This window comes from Drosophila elegans, unplaced genomic scaffold, assembly GCF_018152505.1.
Source record: "Drosophila elegans isolate 14027-0461.03 unplaced genomic scaffold, ASM1815250v1 contig_767, whole genome shotgun sequence".
Classification (NCBI taxonomy): Eukaryota; Metazoa; Arthropoda; class Insecta; order Diptera; family Drosophilidae; genus Drosophila; species Drosophila elegans.
This window is the reverse complement of record NW_024546120.1, coordinates 1694001-1713553: the sequence shown is the minus strand read 5'-3', so window position 1 is coordinate 1713553 and position 19553 is coordinate 1694001. Positions and strand designations below refer to the sequence as shown.

At 43.3% G+C, this 19553-nt stretch overlaps 1 protein-coding gene across 5 annotated transcripts in view; it reads right to left on the bottom strand.

Moving 5' to 3' along the window:
• The window catches only part of LOC108136797 (myosin-I heavy chain), a 1412760-nt gene that overhangs the window by 790207 nt on the left and 603000 nt on the right, over positions 1-19553 (bottom strand). For all 5 annotated transcript variants that reach the window (XM_041710095.1, XM_041710096.1, XM_041710097.1 and 2 more), the window contains exon 11: positions 10511-10623. In XM_041710095.1, coding sequence (XP_041566029.1) covers positions 10511-10623 — 113 coding nt within the window. The remainder of the gene's footprint in view (positions 1-10510; positions 10624-19553) is intronic.

The following is a 19553-nucleotide window of genomic DNA, read 5'->3' as shown; positions in this document are numbered from 1 at the left end:
GTTTGAAATTACCATTTCGATTCCCGTCGTCTGGCCATTCTACTGACTACGTCTCGATCGCACTTATCGATAGTGGGGTCAGCATTGCCATCGTTGTTGCCGTTATCGTTATCGTTTCCGTTGTCTTAAGTTGCCTCCGTATGACCGTTTCTGGAGAAATCCAGTATTTTTGTACCCATCGATCGCAACTATCGATCGACCGCCTATTGCCTGGCCCCCCGTCACTAATTTTCTCATGGCCTCGTTGTTTTGGAAAAACTGGTGAGTAAACTGATGCTTGTAATTTTCCTCTCACTAACGACTTTTTTTTCTTTACAGCGACACCTTGACCATGATACGCCTCATGCCCCTGACATGCCTCGGGCTTGGCCCGCGATCCACCTCGCACCGCCCCCGCTCTGCGGCTGCTGCGGCTGACCACCTTTGTCAGTGCTGTGTTGTGATCCACAGCCCAAATAACAACTGCTGGGCTTCAGTACTGGGACCCACTTTATTGGGCCTTAAACACCCGAACCCGGCCCCCTGCTACCTTTATTCGGTAGCGCTCTCCTCAGTCCAGCATGAGCTTGGCCGTCGCGCTTCTTCGGCCACCCGCGCCGGCCACTCCGCCTCCGACCACCGTTCCGCGCCCTCTGACTGCTGTCTCCGCAGCGTCGGCCTCGCCGGTGGGGCTTGCGCCGCGTCCCGCGACTTCTCCAGAACCTCCTATGCCCCTTCTCCAGAACCTCCTGGTCCTCGCGCTTCTCCTCGGGTGTCACCTTCAGCTCCTTGCGATCGGCCGTCTCCGCAACGCGTTTCGCCGACTTGGCTTTTGGCTCGCGCTGGTGCATCGGCGGTGGGCGCTGCAACTCGATGGTCTCGATAGCCTCCCGCATCCGGGCCTCCTCCGCTGCCTAGTCGGGCGCGGGCCACGTCTACGTGACCGTGGTGGCGGCGACTGCAGCTGCTCCTGCGGCGGCTGCTTCTGTGGCGGCTACTCCTGCGACGGCTCCCATAGTGCGGCCTCCTCTGCCTCGGCGACCCTCAGCCTCTGCTGCCACGGGGCAGAGCCGGTAACGGTGCCTACGGCTTTTAAACCTCCCTGTCCCGTTCTCGCCCTCCTGATGTGTGTGCCTGTATGTGTGTGCTTGACCATTAATTTCGATACCGTGTATCGTCCTCCCCCTTTCTTCGGTTGGGGTACAGTGCTCCTCCGATACGCCGGATTTGTTGAGACTGCCTCTCTTTGCTTTGCGGTTTTAACTGGCTTATGTGTGTTTTTCTTTCTTTGCCCGTGTGTTCGTGCCGCAGGTTGCAAATAACCGGAGAGTCGAAATTAATTATTTTAAACGGTCCCTCGTATCTGGGGTCCAGTTTCGCCGCGAATCCTTCTGCCGCCTTGGATAGATGGTGCTCATTGGCCCATACCGTGTCTCCGAGCTGTGGTTTCCAAGGGCGCCTCCGGAGATTGATCCTGATCCTGCGCCACCTTTTCCATGTTCCGTCTGACCAGCTCGAAGATTTCGTTTATTTTTTTACTTACTGTGCCGGTGGTTTCTTTATCAAACAACGCGCTCGGTAACCTGGGCTGTATACCCTGCGTGACGAATGCCGGTGAATACCCTGTGGACTCGGCTACACTAGTGTTCACGGCCAGCTGCAATTCTGGCCATTTCTCGTCCCACGTTCTCTGGTCTTGTCCGGCAAACTGGGCGATCATTATTTTTTCTATTCTTTTGGCCCGCTCCGTGAAATGTTCTTATGGTGTGTACGGGGCTGTGAACTGGTGCCGCTTTCCCAACTCTGTCAAGAACCGCTTGAACGCCCTGCTCGTGAATTGCACCCCGTTATCGGTGATCAAGACCTTCTCCACGCCGTACCTTGAGACAAACCTTTCCCAGATTGCCTTTTCCAGCGTTTCTGTGGTAGTCCTACGCATTGGCACTATTTCCGTCCACTTCGAGAACCGATCTACGAGCACTAGTAGCATCGAGTTCCCTGGGCTTGTACCTGAGGCGGCTCTCACAGTTCCACGCGTGCTTCCTAATGTCGCGGTGCATGCCTGGCCAATAATACCTCGCTGCCACCCTCGCGATCGTCTTCCGGCTGCCCATGTGTCCGGCCGTCGGCATATCGTGGTTCTCGGACAGGACTCGCTGCCTTGACCCGATTGGTACGCATAGCTTCCATGCGACCACATCCTCGTTGCCCGCTTTGTAAGGAATGTGCCGGTACAGCCGGTCGGCCTCCACTAAATAGTCCGGATATTTTTGGCGGTTCTGTGCTATCTTGCCCCTCATGTCCTTTATCCAGCTACATTCGGCTTGTTTTGCTGGCTGAGGTACTTCGTTTTCAACCTTCGGCAGGTTTCAGGTAAGGGCTGCCGTGATAGTGCGTCCCCCACAATATTCAGCTGGCCTTTCCTGTATGTGATTTCGAAGTCGTAATGCTGGAGCTCCAGTGCCCACCGTGCGATTCTTCCGGTTGGGCTCTAGATGCTATTCAACCGCTTCAGGGCCATGTGATCTGTTATCACTTTGAAGTGGTATTCCTCCAGGTATGGTTTTAATTTCCTTATGGCCCACACGATTGCTAACCATTCCTTTTCAGTGGCCGAGTAATTCTTTTCCGACCCGTTTAGGGTCCGGCTGGAATAGGAGATCACCCGCTCACACTGGACGGAATTTTGAGTGAGAATGGCACCCAGCCCATAATCGCTGGCATCGGTCTGCAGCACAAACGGCTTTGTAAAATCCGGGCATGCCAAAATTGGGTTGGCGACCAACCTTGCCTTGACAGCTTCAAAGACCTGCTGGTGGTCGTCGGTCGATTCCCATTTGACACCCTTTTGTAGAAGGGCGTTTAGCGGATGCACTAGCGTGGCAAAATCTGGCACAAAACGCCTGTACCACGAAGCCACTTCCAAATTCTGCCGCAGTTCTTTGGCAGTTGCCGGTGGTTTTAGCAATGCTATCGCTGATACCTTTTCCGGATCCGTCCCGATGCCTTGGTCTGTAATGCGATGCCCTAAGAATTGAAGTTCCTTCCTGAAGAATTTACAATTATCAGCGTTTACTTTCAGGTTCGCCGCTCGCAGTCCTCTGAATACTTCATTTAGGTTCCGCATGAGCTCCTCTAGTGACCGTCCGATGACGATTATATCATCCTGATACGCGAAAGCGTGCGGCATCATTTCGGGTACAATTACCTGGTCCAACGCCCGCTAGAATGTTTCTGATGCCGAGTATACGAATTCAAATGAATTCAGAATTCTGAAATATATTTTTTGCGTGCCGCAAGTACAATACCAGTGGCAATAGTCGTACAATACCAATTGGACTGCGGAGAAGTGAATACGTCAAGATATCTTTTCGTACTGATTTTATTGAGCATAACTTGGGGTTTATATACATGTTCTTGGGCCAAAAAGGGTGTTTACATAGGTCTATTCTAAATTACAATTGTCAGTTACATGGTTTATCCTAGTCAAACAATATAATTTAGATAACGATATCGTAGGTAAAATAGTCTCAAATATTCTGCATGCAGATGGTGTGAAAACGTGACCGATCGTGGGTTATCTTTTATGGTGGTTCAGAATTGACACACATGTGGACACAGGCATACGTGGTCCGGTGTTGATTTGTCTACGCGATTTTGCTAGTAGGATATTTTCAGCCTGTAGATCTTCCTCTAAATGTTTGAAGTGATGACACAGACTTGTACATGCTTCTTTTTGTGGAAATTGTTTACATAAATGACCAATTTTGCTAACTCCCATTGAAAATGTGCTCATATCATTCCAATACGGCCTTAAATTGTAATAAACAATTATAGACCAATCCGTTGTGGCAAATTGACCATTTCCAACCTTTTCAAAAAAGATTCGTGGCCGTGAAACAAATTTTGTTACATTGATTGATTGTGCAATAGTTAATGGTAACAAAAGAAGCATTACTATCAATGTCATTGCCATTGACGACAATCCTGAAGATTTTTTCCTTTTTGGTGTGTTTTCTTCAACAATTCTGTCCTCAGAGTTCTCTAATAGTGAATGCTTACATACCGGTTCTTCCTCTGCGAATAAAGGAGCTATGTGCTGAATATCCCTCTTGAAGAATCCTTTTGCGGCAGCACGGATGTCAACAACAGAGGTGAGCAATTACTAGAATTTATTTTAAGCAATAACCTAGAGATCAGTAATGTCGGCGCCAGGCCGACATTTGTGCTAGACATAACTCTGGCAAAGAATTCATTAAAACCCCACATAAGGAACTGGCATGTGTCACCAGAAGGATCCATGTCCGACCACAGGACAATTTTGTTTGAGGTAACCTTCAATACAAAAAGATGTAAGCCTAAAGAAACCCCAGGAAAACAAATTGGAACAAATTCAGGTCAACTCTAGAGCTCAATCTTTCCAACGAACCGTCAGGATACCCTAGACATCCCTTGGAATTAGATAGAGAGGTAGACAACCTAGGTCACGAAATAGTGAATAACTTTGAACACAGTTGTCCTCTAGGCAGACAGCAGCGGGAAACAGACGCACCATGGTGGAATGCTAGTCTTGAACGACTACGAGTAACCACTCGGAAGCTCTTCAACAAACCAAAAACTGATAGGAACTGGGAACTATACAGGCGAAGCCTGACGCTCTACAACAAAGAGATCAGGAAAGCCAAACGGAAAAACTATAGGAACTTCTGTGAGGCAATAAGTAACGTCAACGAGGGCGCGAGACTGCACAAGGCAATGGCTAAAAGTGCAACGGATAGTAATTTAGCCCTGAGGAAGGGAATAACACCTTCACCTCCACGGATCGGGAGAAATTAGAATTGCTATTTGACACGCATTTCCCGGGGAATACTCCCACTATGGGAAACGCAAGGCGTGATCAAAATAGAACCCCTAGGACAGTAGCTAGTGATTGGGCAGCAGACAAGTCTATAGTTACGCTCGAGAAACTCAAATGGGCTTTTGGAACCTTCCAACCATTTAAATCACCGCGATTATACATGATCTCTCCATCTTTCTTACAGCAGGGGCAAGAACTACTCCTAACCCGCCTAAGAAGACTAATAGTGAGCAGCCTAGCCCTTGGATACATCCCAAGTGCAAGGTGCAGCGCTAGAGTGGTCTTCATCCCCAAGAACGGGAAGAAAGATATCACCAGCCTAAAGTCCTTCAGACTTATCAGCTTAACTTCGTTTTGTCTTAAAACGTTGAAAAAACTGGTAGACTACAATATCAGAAGAACAGCTCTCAGAGACTGTTCGCTGCAAAACACACAGCATGCATACAGAGTAGACCGTTCAACAAACACTGCACTTTATCAACTATGTCGCACCCTAGAAGGAGCAATTGACAGCAAAGAAATAGCTATATATGCCTTTGTAGACATAGAGGGAGCCTTCGACAACACATCACACACATACTGCGAGCAAATTAATTGGCAACCTACTTGAATCCAGGCAAACAACATGTACACTGGGTTCGGATAGCGTGACAATTGCAACCAGCAGAGGCTGCCCGCAAGGAGGAGTACTCTCCCCTACTCTCTGCTAGTAGATGAGCTTCTCAGCAAACTTGCTGGAAAAAGAATTCAATGTTAGGGATACGCCCATAACATCGTGATAATCGCCAGGGGCAAATTTGAAGCGACACTCTGCGATATCGTCCAATTCGGACTAAAGACAACGCTAGACTGGTGCAGGAAGGTTTGACTCAACTTTAATCCTGCTAAGAGAGTCATCGTTCCCTTCACAAGGAAGTACAAACTACAGAGAATGAGACAAATCTCACTGATAGGAAGACCTATAGAAACTAGCCGAGAGGTTAAATATCTAGGAATCACCTTGGATAGTAAACTGAACTTCGCTTCCCATATCCAAAAGACATTGCAAGTGTTACAGAGCACTCTATACCTGTCGGAACCAGGCCTCAGATAATACGATGGCTATACTTAATGATTGTGAGACCAAGCCTCACTTACGGAGCACTTGCATGGGGTAAACGAGCTAAGCTCACCATCATGCAAAACTTGCAAAAACTTGCCTGCGTATGCATGACAGGGGCAATGATGACCTGTCCTACAACTGCCTTAGAAATTCTGATGGAGCTAACACCACTCCACTGTGTAATTGAAATTCAACGCAAAGATACACTCCTGAGAATAAGCACTGAGGGCACATGTAGTGGTTGCATTCTAAATAACAAGAATGCGACTAATCTGTTAGGTGAGGTGCCCCCAATACCTCACCCTAGGGATGTAATGACAGCCGAACTAATCTTCGAGCAGAACTTCACAGCACACCTAGCCAAAAAGAAAGATTGGACCACATTGTCTGAAGTGCACCCTATGGCTAAACACACCATAGCATGGTACACAGATGGATCCTTGACACAACAAGGCACGGGCCTTGGAGTGGTAGGGCCTCGCATAAAATACCACGAATCCCTTGGCCAATATACCAGCATATTCCAGGCTGAGGTATGTGCCATTGGACGTTGTGCAGAGCTCAACATACAGCGTGGATACAAGGAAAAGGACATGTCGATTCTTTCGGACAGCCGAGCAGCAATTACTGCCTTACATAGTAACAAAATCACCTCGAACCTAGTCCTAGAGGTGAAGAGTAAGCTAAATATATTGGTCAGACGAAACAGGCTGGCCCTCAGATGGATTCCGGGACATAAGGATATATCTGGAAATGAACTTGCCGATAAAATGGCAAAACTAGGAACCGAACAGCCCCTGGTAGGCCCAGAGCCCTACTGTGGCATAGGGAGGCACACTATAAAAGAATACCTTAGGAAAGCGGAAGGCGCCATGAGACAAGAACACTGGAGAAATACCCCAGGTCTAAGGCAAGCCAAAACTCAAATAAATAACTATAACAAGAAGAGGTTGAAGGAACTTATTCAACTGGGGAAAAACTCACTTAGGATCGTTACCGGATTACTAACCGGGCACTGTAGACTGAAAATTCACCTAGGTAAGATGGGAATAACCAGCAGTGGAACTTGCAGATTCTGCGACATAGAGGACGAAACCTCTAAACACATCATCGCAGACTGTCCGGCATTAGCAAGTATAAGATGTAAAATCTTAGGAACCAGAACTCTTACACCTGAGCTCCTTGGAAAAGTCAACCCACTAAAACTCCTCAACTTTATTCGAGGAAGTGGGTTGAAATCTGAGCTGTAGGCTCTGAATGGGGAAACAATAAATCTCACAGGTCACGGTACACTAAACACCCCGATACTAATAATAATAATACTTCTCAAACATAAGTCAGAGGCAGACAGAGCAAAAAATAAACAAAATTTTTACGAAAAATAGAGATATATTATCAAAATCAGACGTTTGGCAGTCGTCTTGCTTTACGTTCAGATTGGTCCTAATCACGCTCAGGTACAAAAGTGCAAATAAAAAATTGCGCGAAAAGATTCGCTTCATCTAAGTCATAGACGAAGGGATGGCAGATGTACTCTATTCTTTTTTTAATTAACAAATCTCCAGAAAAATTGTGGATTCTGTTTAAGGTTAATTTCGGTGTCTGCAGTGAACTGATTGTAAAGAAATTTTTTTATGGACTAAAGCTCTCGCTTATTCTGTCTGTTTCGCTTCCTGTCACTGGGATTTAAAATTATAAGAAAACGATTGTAAAACTTTTTACGCAAAGTATGCTTTTCTAACCCTCTTGTATACTATGGAAAAATATCAGATCAAAAAGTTAAAGAATTAAACATCTATACTGCGACAAAACTAAGGGCCCATTAGCTGCTGAAATATAATTACGCACAGCTATAAGACTAGTTGCTTTAAACGTATAAAACAGAACTTAAGGTAGTACGAGATCAAAAGTAAAACATCGAACGTAAGCATCACATTCAGAAATAGGGAAATCGCAAAGACTTACGGAATAATAGTTTTCAGAGCTAATAAAGACTGGATCTGTTAGATTATTTAATCTGGTAAAACCCGTATTTATTTAGGCTAAGTCCATTAAAGTCATTAACAAAAACGGTATTATTTAGTAGATGCATGTTGATGGTTGTTAAGGAATTGAGGATCCTGCTTCCAAACTAATGATCCTAAATTAAAGACACTTTGATGAATAAGTAAAATATTTTTCATATGCGTTTAGAGAGAGCAAGACAAACGTCGTCTCTCCTTGGCCCGTAAAAATGCTTATTTCTCGTTCACGAGTTATACTCTAAAACCGAAAGTGCAAGAAAATGCAAGTTTACTGACCGCCGAAAACCAGAGAGCTAGTTCTTGCTCTCCCGCCCTGCTTTTCACCGCTCAAACACCAATGCAAAACTCCAACCGAGCCTCTGCCACCTAGTGCAACAACAACAGCAACTACTACGTCAACTACAACGGTCTCTGTCGCCAACAATGCAATAACGACTCCACTCTCTTCTTCTGCAGCGGGTAAAGCAACAACACAACCAAGTGCAAAAATCGGGTTAAACGTCAAAAACAAAGCTACGGTAGAAAAAATTACAATTCCGCAAGCGGGTTCGGTCATGCAGACAGGCATGGATCGCTATATTAATATTTCCAAGCGCAAGCTAACCCCCCCAAACAAAATCTGACGGCAACATGCCCAAAATAAACCGTACCATCAAAGGCCCTGAAAATCTCGGGCCATTAAATGAAAATAGATTTTCCATTCTGGCGGAGCCTGAAACAGAGTATGAAGAATTAGCCCCAAAGAAACTTAAGCCCCCACCTATCTTTATTCGGGAGAAGATCTCCAACGTCCTAGTCAACAAAATAGTTGAGCTTATCGGGAAGGATAACTTTCATGTTATTCCGCTTATGAAAGGAAATATAAGCGAAACCAAACTTCAAACCAAAACCGAAGATGATTTCCGAGCAGTGTCGAAGTACCTAAACGATGCCAAAAAGAATTACTACACGTACCAGCTGAAAAGTTGCAAGGGCTTACAAGTTGTCCTCAGGGGAATAGAACCCGATGTGACCCCCTCTGAAATTATAGTGGCTTTAAAAGAAAACGGGTTTTGCGCCAAAAATGTTATAAACATTATGAACAAAAACAAGAAGCCGCAACCACTTTTCAAGCTCGAGCTGGAGCCAGACAGCAGAACTTTGAAAAAAAAACGCAGTGCACCCGATCTACAAGTTGCAGTACCTTCTACACCGTAGGATCACAGTAGAAGAGCCGCACAAACGGAACGGGCCAGTGCAATGCGCAAACTGCCAGGAATACGGACAAGGAGATGAAAAGTCGCCAGAACATTTACATGAAATCACAAACGACACCCGAAGTTTTCTTCGCAAAAGCAGCCAGGTCATCATTTGGCCCTTCAATTACCACCAACAGCATTTCCTACGCCTGTGCTTTAAGATCAGGCACAGCTCACATAGAGCCGAAAACTGATAACATACAGCAGGCCATGGGACAGCCACATAGTAAAATGGAAACCATGATGATAACTTTGCAACAAAATATGATGGAATTTATGTCCTTCATGAAAACCACCATGCAAACTTTAATGCAAAACCAAAATATCTTGTTACAAATGCTTGCAGCTCAGCAGTCCAGTAAAACATCGAACGTAAGCATCACATTCAGAAATAGGGAAATCGCAAAGACTTATGGAATAATTGTTTTCAGAGCTAATAAAGACTGGATCTGTTAGATTATTTAATCTGGTAAAACCCGTATTTATTTAGGCTAAGTCCATTAAAGTCATTAACAAAAACGGTATTATTTAGTAGATGCATGTTGATGGTTGTTAAGGAATTGAGGATCCTGCTTCCAAACTAATGATCCTAAATTAAAGTCACTTTGATGAATAAGTAAAATATTTTTCATATGCGTTTAATAATAATTATAACCATAACTCTTTCAGCTGGTCCATTAACACCAACCTAGATCTGGTCCAGTCAAGAGTGTTCGATTGAAAGCCGAATTTTTTTCCTGTGAACAGTTCGTGTTACTGCCACAATGAGTGCACCACTCCTAGAACAAACCAGCATCTCTATTTTTACAGTAAGTCAGAACTGCGCTGAGTCGAAGAATTCACGAATTCAAAGTTGAAATTGAGCCAAGGCACAAACAATACAATACACAAGTTTCAGTCGGCTTATATAAGTGTCATTTAAGAGTGGCCAGCTCGAGTTGTCCGAATTTAGCTGAGTTTTAATAACCTGTTTTCGGGAACTCAGAATGGGGCTGAAAATACTAATCTGAACCGGCGTAACACAATTGCGCTGTTATGTGATCAGTGTGACCAAATGCCGTTAGCTTTTGGAAGCAGAGCCGTCACAGCGATCATTTACAAACACATTCTGTATGGAATGGCAGCAGCGCAAACCCAAATCGTAAAGCCTTGGCTTTGATAGAGATCCTGAGGCGATCCAGGGAAACAAGTAAAATTGTGATTCTTAAGATTTTTTGATGGCTTCGCCGAATAGTACCCAATATATTTTTTACTTTCTCTTCTTAAATTATCTTCTTCTGAACGGTGTACTGCTTAAAAATAAACTTACCTTTCACAATCTGCCAGAGCATTTGACTGGACATTGGTTAATTGCTCATTTCTTTTATCACGCTTTTTCATTTCTTCATCAACGAGTCTCATTTCCCTTAAAGCTGTTGCTACCTATAATGATAACATACAGAATTTATAAAGTGAGAAAAATGTATTTACTTGATATGTTAAGTTACAACATATATTAACATGATCATTCATTTTTACAAACTACTTCGGCGCGTGTAGACGTGTTTTCTTAACGCTCCGGAAAAACAATAAGCCACTGAGTCGAAAACGTTCGAAAAAATTTATAAACGCGAGGTTTTGCGATTCGCGATGCTAATTCGCATATCGTAAACTAAAATTTTAATTAATTAATTAATTAATATTACGCTCTATCAATAAATGAGCGCACTCAACGCCAAAAACAACAAGACGAAGCCCGTGAAAAAATTCAGAGAGAGCAAGACAAACGTCGTCTCTCCTTGACCCGTAAAAATGCTTATTTCTCGTTCACGAGTTATACTCTAGAACCGAAAGTGCAAGAAAGTGCAAGTTTACTGACCGCCGAAAACCAGAGAGCTAGTTCTTGCTCTCCCGCCCTGCTTTTCACCGCTCAAACACCAATGCAAAACTCCAACCGAGCCTCTGCCACCTAGTGCAACAACAACAGCAACTACTACGTCAACTACAACGGTCTCTGTCGCCAACAATGCAATAACGACTCCACTCTCTTCTTCTGCAGCGGGTAAAGCAACAACACAACCAAGTGCAAAAATCGGGTTAAACGTCAAAAACAAAGCTACGGTAGAAAAAATTACAATTCCGCAAGCGGGTTCGGCCATGCAGACAGGCATGGATCGCTATATTAATATTTCCAAGCGCAAGCTAACCCCCCCAACAAAATCTGACGGCAACATGCCCAAAATAAACCGTACCATCAAAGGCCCTGAAAATCTCGGGCCATTAAATGAAAATAGATTTTCCATTCTGGCGGAGCCTGAAACAGAGTATGAAGAATTAGCCCCAAAGAAACTTAAGCCCCCACCTATCTTTATTCGGGAGAAGATCTCCAACGTCCTAGTCAACAAAATAGTTGAGCTTATCGGGAAGGATAACTTTCATGTTATTCCGCTTATGAAAGGAAATATAAGCGAAACCAAACTTCAAACCAAAACCGAAGATGATTTCCGAGCAGTGTCGAAGTACCTAAACGATGCCAAAAAGAATTACTACACGTACCAGCTGAAAAGTTGCAAGGGCTTACAAGTTGTCCTCAGGGGAATAGAACCCGATGTGACCCCCTCTGAAATTATAGTGGCTTTAAAAGAAAACGGGTTTTGCGCCAAAAATGTTATAAACATTATGAACAAAAACAAGAAACCGCAACCACTTTTCAAGCTCGAGCTGGAGCCAGACAGCAGAACTTTGAAAAAAAAACGCAGTGCACCCGATCTACAAGTTGCAGTACCTTCTACACCGTAGGATCACAGTAGAAGAGCCGCACAAACGGAACGGGCCAGTGCAATGCACAAACTGCCAGGAATACGGACAAGGAGATGAAAAGTCGCCAGAACATTTACATGAAATCACAAACGACACCCGAAGTTTTCTTCACAAAAGCAGCCAGGTCATCATTTGGCCCTTCAATTACCACCAACAGCATTTCCTACGCCTGTGCTTTAAGATCAGGCACAGCTCACATAGAGCCGAAAACTGATAACATACAGCAGGCCATGGGACAGCCACATAGTAAAATGGAAACCATGATGATAACTTTGCAACAAAATGTGATGGAATTTATGTCCTTCATGAAAACCACCATGCAAACTCTAATGCAAAACCAAAATATCTTGTTACAAATGCTTGCAGCTCAGCAGTCCAAATAAATTATGCCTAGCCTCCGAATAACTCTGTGGAACGCCAACTGTGTTTCACGGCATATACCTGAAGTAACTCAATTTCTGAACGAAAATCACATCGACGTTATGTTGCTGGCAGAAACGCATCTCACCAGCAAATATAACTTTCAAATACGAAGATACACGTTCATCCAGATGGTAAAGCACATGGCGGAGCCGGCATCTTAATAAGAGACCTATCAAACACCATTTTCACAAACGTTTTGCAAAAAATTATCTGCAAGCTACATCAAGCTAAAATTACATTTGGGCACCAGCAACCTTGCCATTGCCGCTGTCTACTGCCCACCCCGCTTTACAGTCTCAGAAGACCAATTCATGGACTTCTACAATTCACTTGGAGAGCGATTCATAGCAGCAGGTGATTACAACGCCAAGCACACACACTGGGGATCCCGCCTTGTTACCCCCAAAGGAAGGCAACTATATAATGCACTCATCAAAACATGCAACAAACTGGACTACGTTTCACCAGGCAGTCCTACATACTGGCCAACAGATCCTAGAAAACTACCTGATTTAATTGATTTTGCTGTGACAAAAAATATTTCTCGCAATCTAATATCTGCAAAATCGCTTATGGATCTATCATCGGACCACTCACCAGTGCTAATAACTCTTCTTCAAGGCCCGGAATTAATCGAACACCCTTGCAGGCTGACGTCGCATCGAACCAACTGGCTGAAGTTCAAAAAGTAGGTAAGTTCCCACATCGAACTAAGTCCACAGCTCAACTTCAAGGAGGACATAGACTGCTATGCCAATGCACTGGAGTCTGTACTCGTCGCAGCAGCCAAAGTCTCTACACCGCAAGGGAGGGATGGGCACACACACCAACACAAAACTAACCTTGAAATCGAACAGCTTGTTTTGGAGAAAAGACGTTTGAGGCGTGCTTGGCAAACCAGCAGATCGCCATCCTCAAAATATAGTCTTAAGGAAGCTGGTCGCAGACTTACCAGGGCTCTAAGGCACGAAGAAGAAAAAGCACAACGCCAGTACATTGAGAAACTTTCAAACTTTCAAGCATCCCCTGTGGAGGGCCCACCCAAATCTAAGTGCGCCGGCCGAAACAGTAATTCCCGTAAGAGACTCTTCAGGCAGCTGGGCCAGAAGCGACAAAGTCAGAGCCTGTACATTTGCTTTACACCTTCGAAATGTTTTTCAGCCAAACCCTGCAAATAATTCATTCACACTACCGTCGCCGTCAATTCGAGGTGGAACTGAGACGGCGCAAATTCTGTTCCAAGCAAACGAAGTTGCAAAAGTCATCAGCGAGCAATTAAAAACAAAAAAGGCCCCAGGCGGTGATCTAATAACTCCTAAGATGCTAATTGAACTCCCAAACTGTGCAGTTGAGGTAATTTGTAAACTATTTAACGGGATTACACGACTTGGCTACTTCCCAAAAAAATGGAAAAAGTCGGTAATCATAATGACCCCAAAGCCAGGAAAAGATCACACAATACCAGCCTCATATAGACCGATAAGTTTACTCTCGTGTCTGTCAAAACTGCTCGAAAAATGCCTTTTGACACGCATAATCCCATATCTGAAAGAGCACAACATTATTCCGGCGCATCAATTTGGCTTTCGAGAAAACCATGGAACAACAGAGCAAGTTAACAGATTAACAACAGAAATACGAACTGCATTCGAGTTTCGGGAATACTGCAGTGCGGTATTCCTTGACGTTGGGCAGGCTTTCGACCGAGTCTGGCTAGATGGCCTTATGCATAAAATCAGAACGTTACTACCGGAAAACACTCACAGGATACTTGAATCGTACCTTTACAACAGAGTCTTCGCCGTGAGATGCAACACTACAATATCCGACGATTACACGATAGAGGTTGGAGGTCCTCAAGGTAGCGCCCTTGGTCCAACTCTATTTCTCCTTTACACCGCAGATATTCCCACGAACGAGCGGCTAACTACTTCTACATTCGCAGACGATACCGCGATCTTAAGTCGGTCCAAATGCCCAATTCAGGCAACAGCACAACCAGCTGATCATCTCGTGGTAGTGGAGAGGTGGTTATCAGACTGGCGTATAAAAATAAATGCGCAAAAGTGTAAACACATAACGTTTACTCTTAACAGACAAACGTGTCCCCCGCTAACTCTGAATAACACGCCACTTCCACAAGCTGACGATGTAACGTACCTTGGCGTCCACCTTGACAGAAGACTTACATGGCGGAGACATATCGAAGCTAAGAAAATTCATCTAAAACTAAAATCCAATAACCTCCATTGGCTCATAAACGCTCGCTCCCCCCTCTGCCTGGACTTCAAGGTTCTGCTCTATAATTCAACGCTTAAGCCAGTCTGGACTTACGGCTCCCAATTGTGGGGAAACGCGAGCAGCAGTAACATCGACATCGGCACAATCAAAAATCCTGAGAAATATCACTGGGGCACCTTGGTATGTTCGGAACGACAACATCCACAGAGATCTTGGCATTCTACCCGTAAAAGATGGAATTTCAAAACCAAATGCGTCCTACCACACCAAGCTAACTTCTCATCCAAACCAGCTCGCCAGGGCCCTAGCCAGGGTTTCCAACCGCACCCGATTGCAACGAAATGACCTTCCAGCTCAGCAATAGTTATTAGAGCCCTTACATCTCGCGTCAGTCAACTTGACTGTCAGATATAGCTTTTTAAATTAAGATTTGATATACTCATTGTTAGTCTCAATTCAGAGAAGATTCAATAAATAAAATGCACATATAAAAAAAAAAAAATTCAAAAAAAATTCATTAAAGGTTTTTTATTAAAATTTTTTAAATCAACATTTAAAACAAAATGTCAAGTCAATCCAGCTTTGTTCATCTGTCCGTCTGTCTGACTTGTTGCCTGCCTGTCTGTTCTTAAGAAAAAAAACAAACCAAACGCCTACGCAGCGGAAGTCTATTAAAAATGTTATCACGCCCACTTGTAGTCGGGAAACTCTGTCACGTCACTCTGATACATAGTGGAAGTCAGTTGTTGGGCGTTGTATGTTTATCGGTTATCTATTGACACACAAAAAAATCTCCAAACCCAACCCAAACGCGATAATATTTTAGCTTTATGTGTGTGCGTCCAAGTTTTGTTCTAGAATGTTTACTAAATTAAATCCTATAAAGAAAGGACAACATAAGCCCAAATTTTAGAAAATATTTATAACAAAGTTAGATTACCACATCTCCCACATCTTTAAAACTATATTAACCACTTCTACGTTCCCCGAAGCGTGGGAAATGGCAAATATAGTCCCGATTCCTGAAATTAAAAATGATTTTCGACGCATCTCTATCCTTTTATTTCAAGCAATCTGGGTTCAACAAGATTAGAAGCATAAGTACTATCTTGAAGACTTCTGAAGATATACGCCAACAGATTGATGAAAATAAAGTGACACTATTAACCCTTCTTGACTTTAGCAAAGCTTATGACTCTATTGACCATGTCATTCTTCGTACCAAACTGCGAACGCCTTATAATTTCTCCATGTGCAATAAAGCTTATCCAAACTTATCATATAAACAGACTAAAGGCAGTTGTTTAGGGAATCTAAAATCTGATATCTTGCCCCAGGCTCAGTGGGCTTACAAGGGTCAGTCTTAGGCCCATTGCTTTTTTCGTAATATACGTAAATGATCTTCCTAAATGTTTGTTTGACTGTGACGTACACCTTTATGCAGATAATGGCCAAATGAATGAATGTAACAAATCCAAGAAATAAATAAGTTGACTCCATTTAAATCCTAGTAAAACAAAATGCTTATTTATTAAAGAAAGATCCATAAACTCAAGCTTGCTCCCTAAAGTGAATGTTAATAATAAAGAATTTAACCCCACGTTGACATAGGACGATCAAATTATTAAGGCCACGGGGGAAAACTTATGCTATAGTCAGGCAGCTGTCATTAACCCAGAAACGTATTCCACAGAATAAAAGCATGTTAGTAGCCAACACCTGTGGAACACCAACTCTTTTTTACGGCCTTGAAATTTGTGCATCCTCTGCCGCAGCAAGTTGAGAGGGTTTGATTGTATAAATAAATATAATTATTACAAAGAACACGAAAGGGTTCATGAAGCCCAAAATAGAGATACATCTTGGCATGTTAAGAGGATGGTAGTTGCGGGTTGGCCTAAAAGGCACATTCAATTTGAGCGGCTTACCAATTCTATGGAGTCAATATCACCTTGGACAAGATTTTGTATAAAAATAGTTCGAAGCACGCTTCTACGATTTACAGGTAAATTAAGTAAATAAGAAGGCAACCTTACGTTTTGATCCCAGTGCAAATAACGAAGGGCGAAAAGAAGAAATATTTTTGTTCTGACTCAATTCGATCAATGTGTACTTGCTATTGGGGACTCCAAACGGGAGCGCAATGCTCTAAATAAGGACGGACAAGGAAGGGTATTAATAATTTAGTTATACAAGGATCGTCAAATTCACTCGACCATCGCCTAATAAACCCAAGAACACTCATAGCCTTGTTAACATTACCCTCCTAAACTCCTAAATCGTTGAACGAATATATACGGTCCAGTGACATATTATGAAGAGAATAGCTTTTAAATGAAGGTGTAGCCCTATAAAAAGCCATTACGTTATATTTTAGGCAATCCAGATTTAGGAAGTTAGATTGACACCATCTCTGAAAACAATCAATCTCAAATTGTAAACCGAAATCCGATTGCAAATTATTATAAGACAAACAAAGTTTAACATCATCAGCATTCATTAGTACTCGAGAATGTGTTAAGACAGTAGGAACATCAGTGATGAATAAAGTAAATAGCAATGGACCCAAATGACTACCTTGAGGCACTCCTGAGTTCTTCCATTCAAATAACTTGAAATAAAAATTAACAGATTATTCAAAAACCCAATTTGATCTAATTTAAATAAAAGAAGAAAAAAAGCAAAAGCCTTTCTAAAATCTGTGTATATAACATCAGTCTGCATTTTATTATTAAATCCTTTAACAATAGACGTCAATTCAAGTAGGTTCGTGGTAGTTATCCTTCGCTTAACAAATCCCCGTTGATAAGGTGATATTAGCGAGGAATACAAATGTTGCAAATAAGAAGTAATAATGCGCTCAAGGTATTGCAGCCAATTTAGAAATACGTCTATAGTTTTGAACATTCGACTTTTCTCCCATTTTACCGGGTGGAATAATAAAAGAATCTTTTCAGATAGTTGGAAAAACTACAACTGTAAATTGAATTAAGACGAGAATCTTTACTATGGGTAATTTGGAAGATTTTGGCATATAAATCAGAAATTTCAGAGTCAGTAGACGCCTCATTTCAGCTTAATCGTACTGATGCAGCCAAGGCGGAGTTTTTTCGCTTAACATTTACACCGGTTCAAATACATGGAAAAGAAATGAGTGTGTGTTTTATTAAATAAAAACATGTATTTAATTTCCATTTTATTTTCTTTATGACATAAAATGTCGCCAAATATGGGATTTCATATGTCTTGAGGCATTTATGTGTATAAGTACAAGAAGCCACATTAATGTTACGCCTTTAGAATAGAAGGTCTAGCTGTCTCTCTCTCCTTATTTTTTAATTGTTTTAAATGGTTTTATTAGCAGTGGAATTTTTTTTCCAAACGCTTTGCAGACTTCACAACTGCCTGCCATTGTCCGCCAAAGTGCGGAGCTCTGGGCGGTATGAACGCAAACTCGCATCCGTTTTTTGATGGCAAAAGCACCAACGACTTGTATAGTGGCTTACCACGGATACGATACGTTGTGCTGAGGGACCACAACAATCAAGGCCACAAATATTGAACGGGCGGAGAGCTCGAAGTCTATCTGCTGCCAAGTTCCCCATAATTTGCGTCAAGAGTTGCAGCTTGCAGCGAAAGCAGCGCATGCACGACCGAACTGTTCGTCGGCAGACATCTGCACCTTTCAATAAAACGGAAAACCCACACGAACACTCTCAGAAGCTTCAGGTGCGACGAAAAAGACTTTTTTTTCTGAAGCAAATAATTTGGCTCTGGGCTGACTACGATAGCTAGTGCCGATTTGCATAGCTCCATCGACACTACAACAGCCGGCAGTTCGAAATGTCTATTTACAGGCCAATTATTTTCTGAGTCTACCAAGAACGAAGGCCCACCGAACCAAATGGACGTTGTAAACTCCTCTACGTCACATCCTCTGGACACTATGTCTGCTGGGTTAACTTTTGTGGGAACGTGTCTCCAAATTGCTTTCTTCGACCACTCCTGAATTTCTGCAACCCGGTTCGAAACAAAAACTGACAACGACGAAGGATGGGTTTTAATCCAGTGTAAAGTGATCTCGGACTCTGTCCACAGGAAAACATTCTCAAAGGGACAATTTAGCAATGGCCTGACACGATTATAGAGATCTGCTAAATGGTGAGCTGTACACAGCTCAAGGCGAGGCAAAGTTTTCGTCTTGAGGGGGAGCTACTTTCGATTTGGCGGTCAATAAAGGCACTTTCAAACCTTCAGCAGTTTGAGTACGAACGTAGATGCACGCTCCATACGCTCGCATGGAATCGACAGCGAAACCATGTATTTGAATCGTGACTTGGATCTGTGTTGACGAATCGCGATACCTTAATTTTCGGCAGCTGCAGAAGCGTCGCTTTAAACGTCTCCCACGATGTAAGCAACTGCATCGGTAGCGACTCGTCCCAATCTAATTTTCAAAGCCACAGTTCCTGCAACAACTTTGCTATTGTGACCAAAGGACACAAGAGGCAAAGTGGGTCGAAAAGTCGAGTAGTACCCGACAAAATATTTCGCTTTGTCGCGCGAAGATTCAGGAAAGAGTCAGCCATAAGTTGCATTACAGCGCTATCAGATGCGGATAACTCTGGGCAGTTTGAAAATCACTTTGACAATTCAAAACCTACCTCTTGCAAGACCTGAGAGACTTCTTTTGGAAGACTTTGCAGGTCCTCAACGCATCCGGCGTTATTATTCTGAATAACCTTTGCGGCTTTTGGATGAGTTGCTTACGCCATCTCTCCTAGCCGCATTAAACACCGAGTCGCCAAAAAGGGTGCTGTAACTGTGTTTAACTTAAAGATTTTAAGGGACTCGGAAGGATCTCGTCTCTATACTATGAGCTGGAAGTT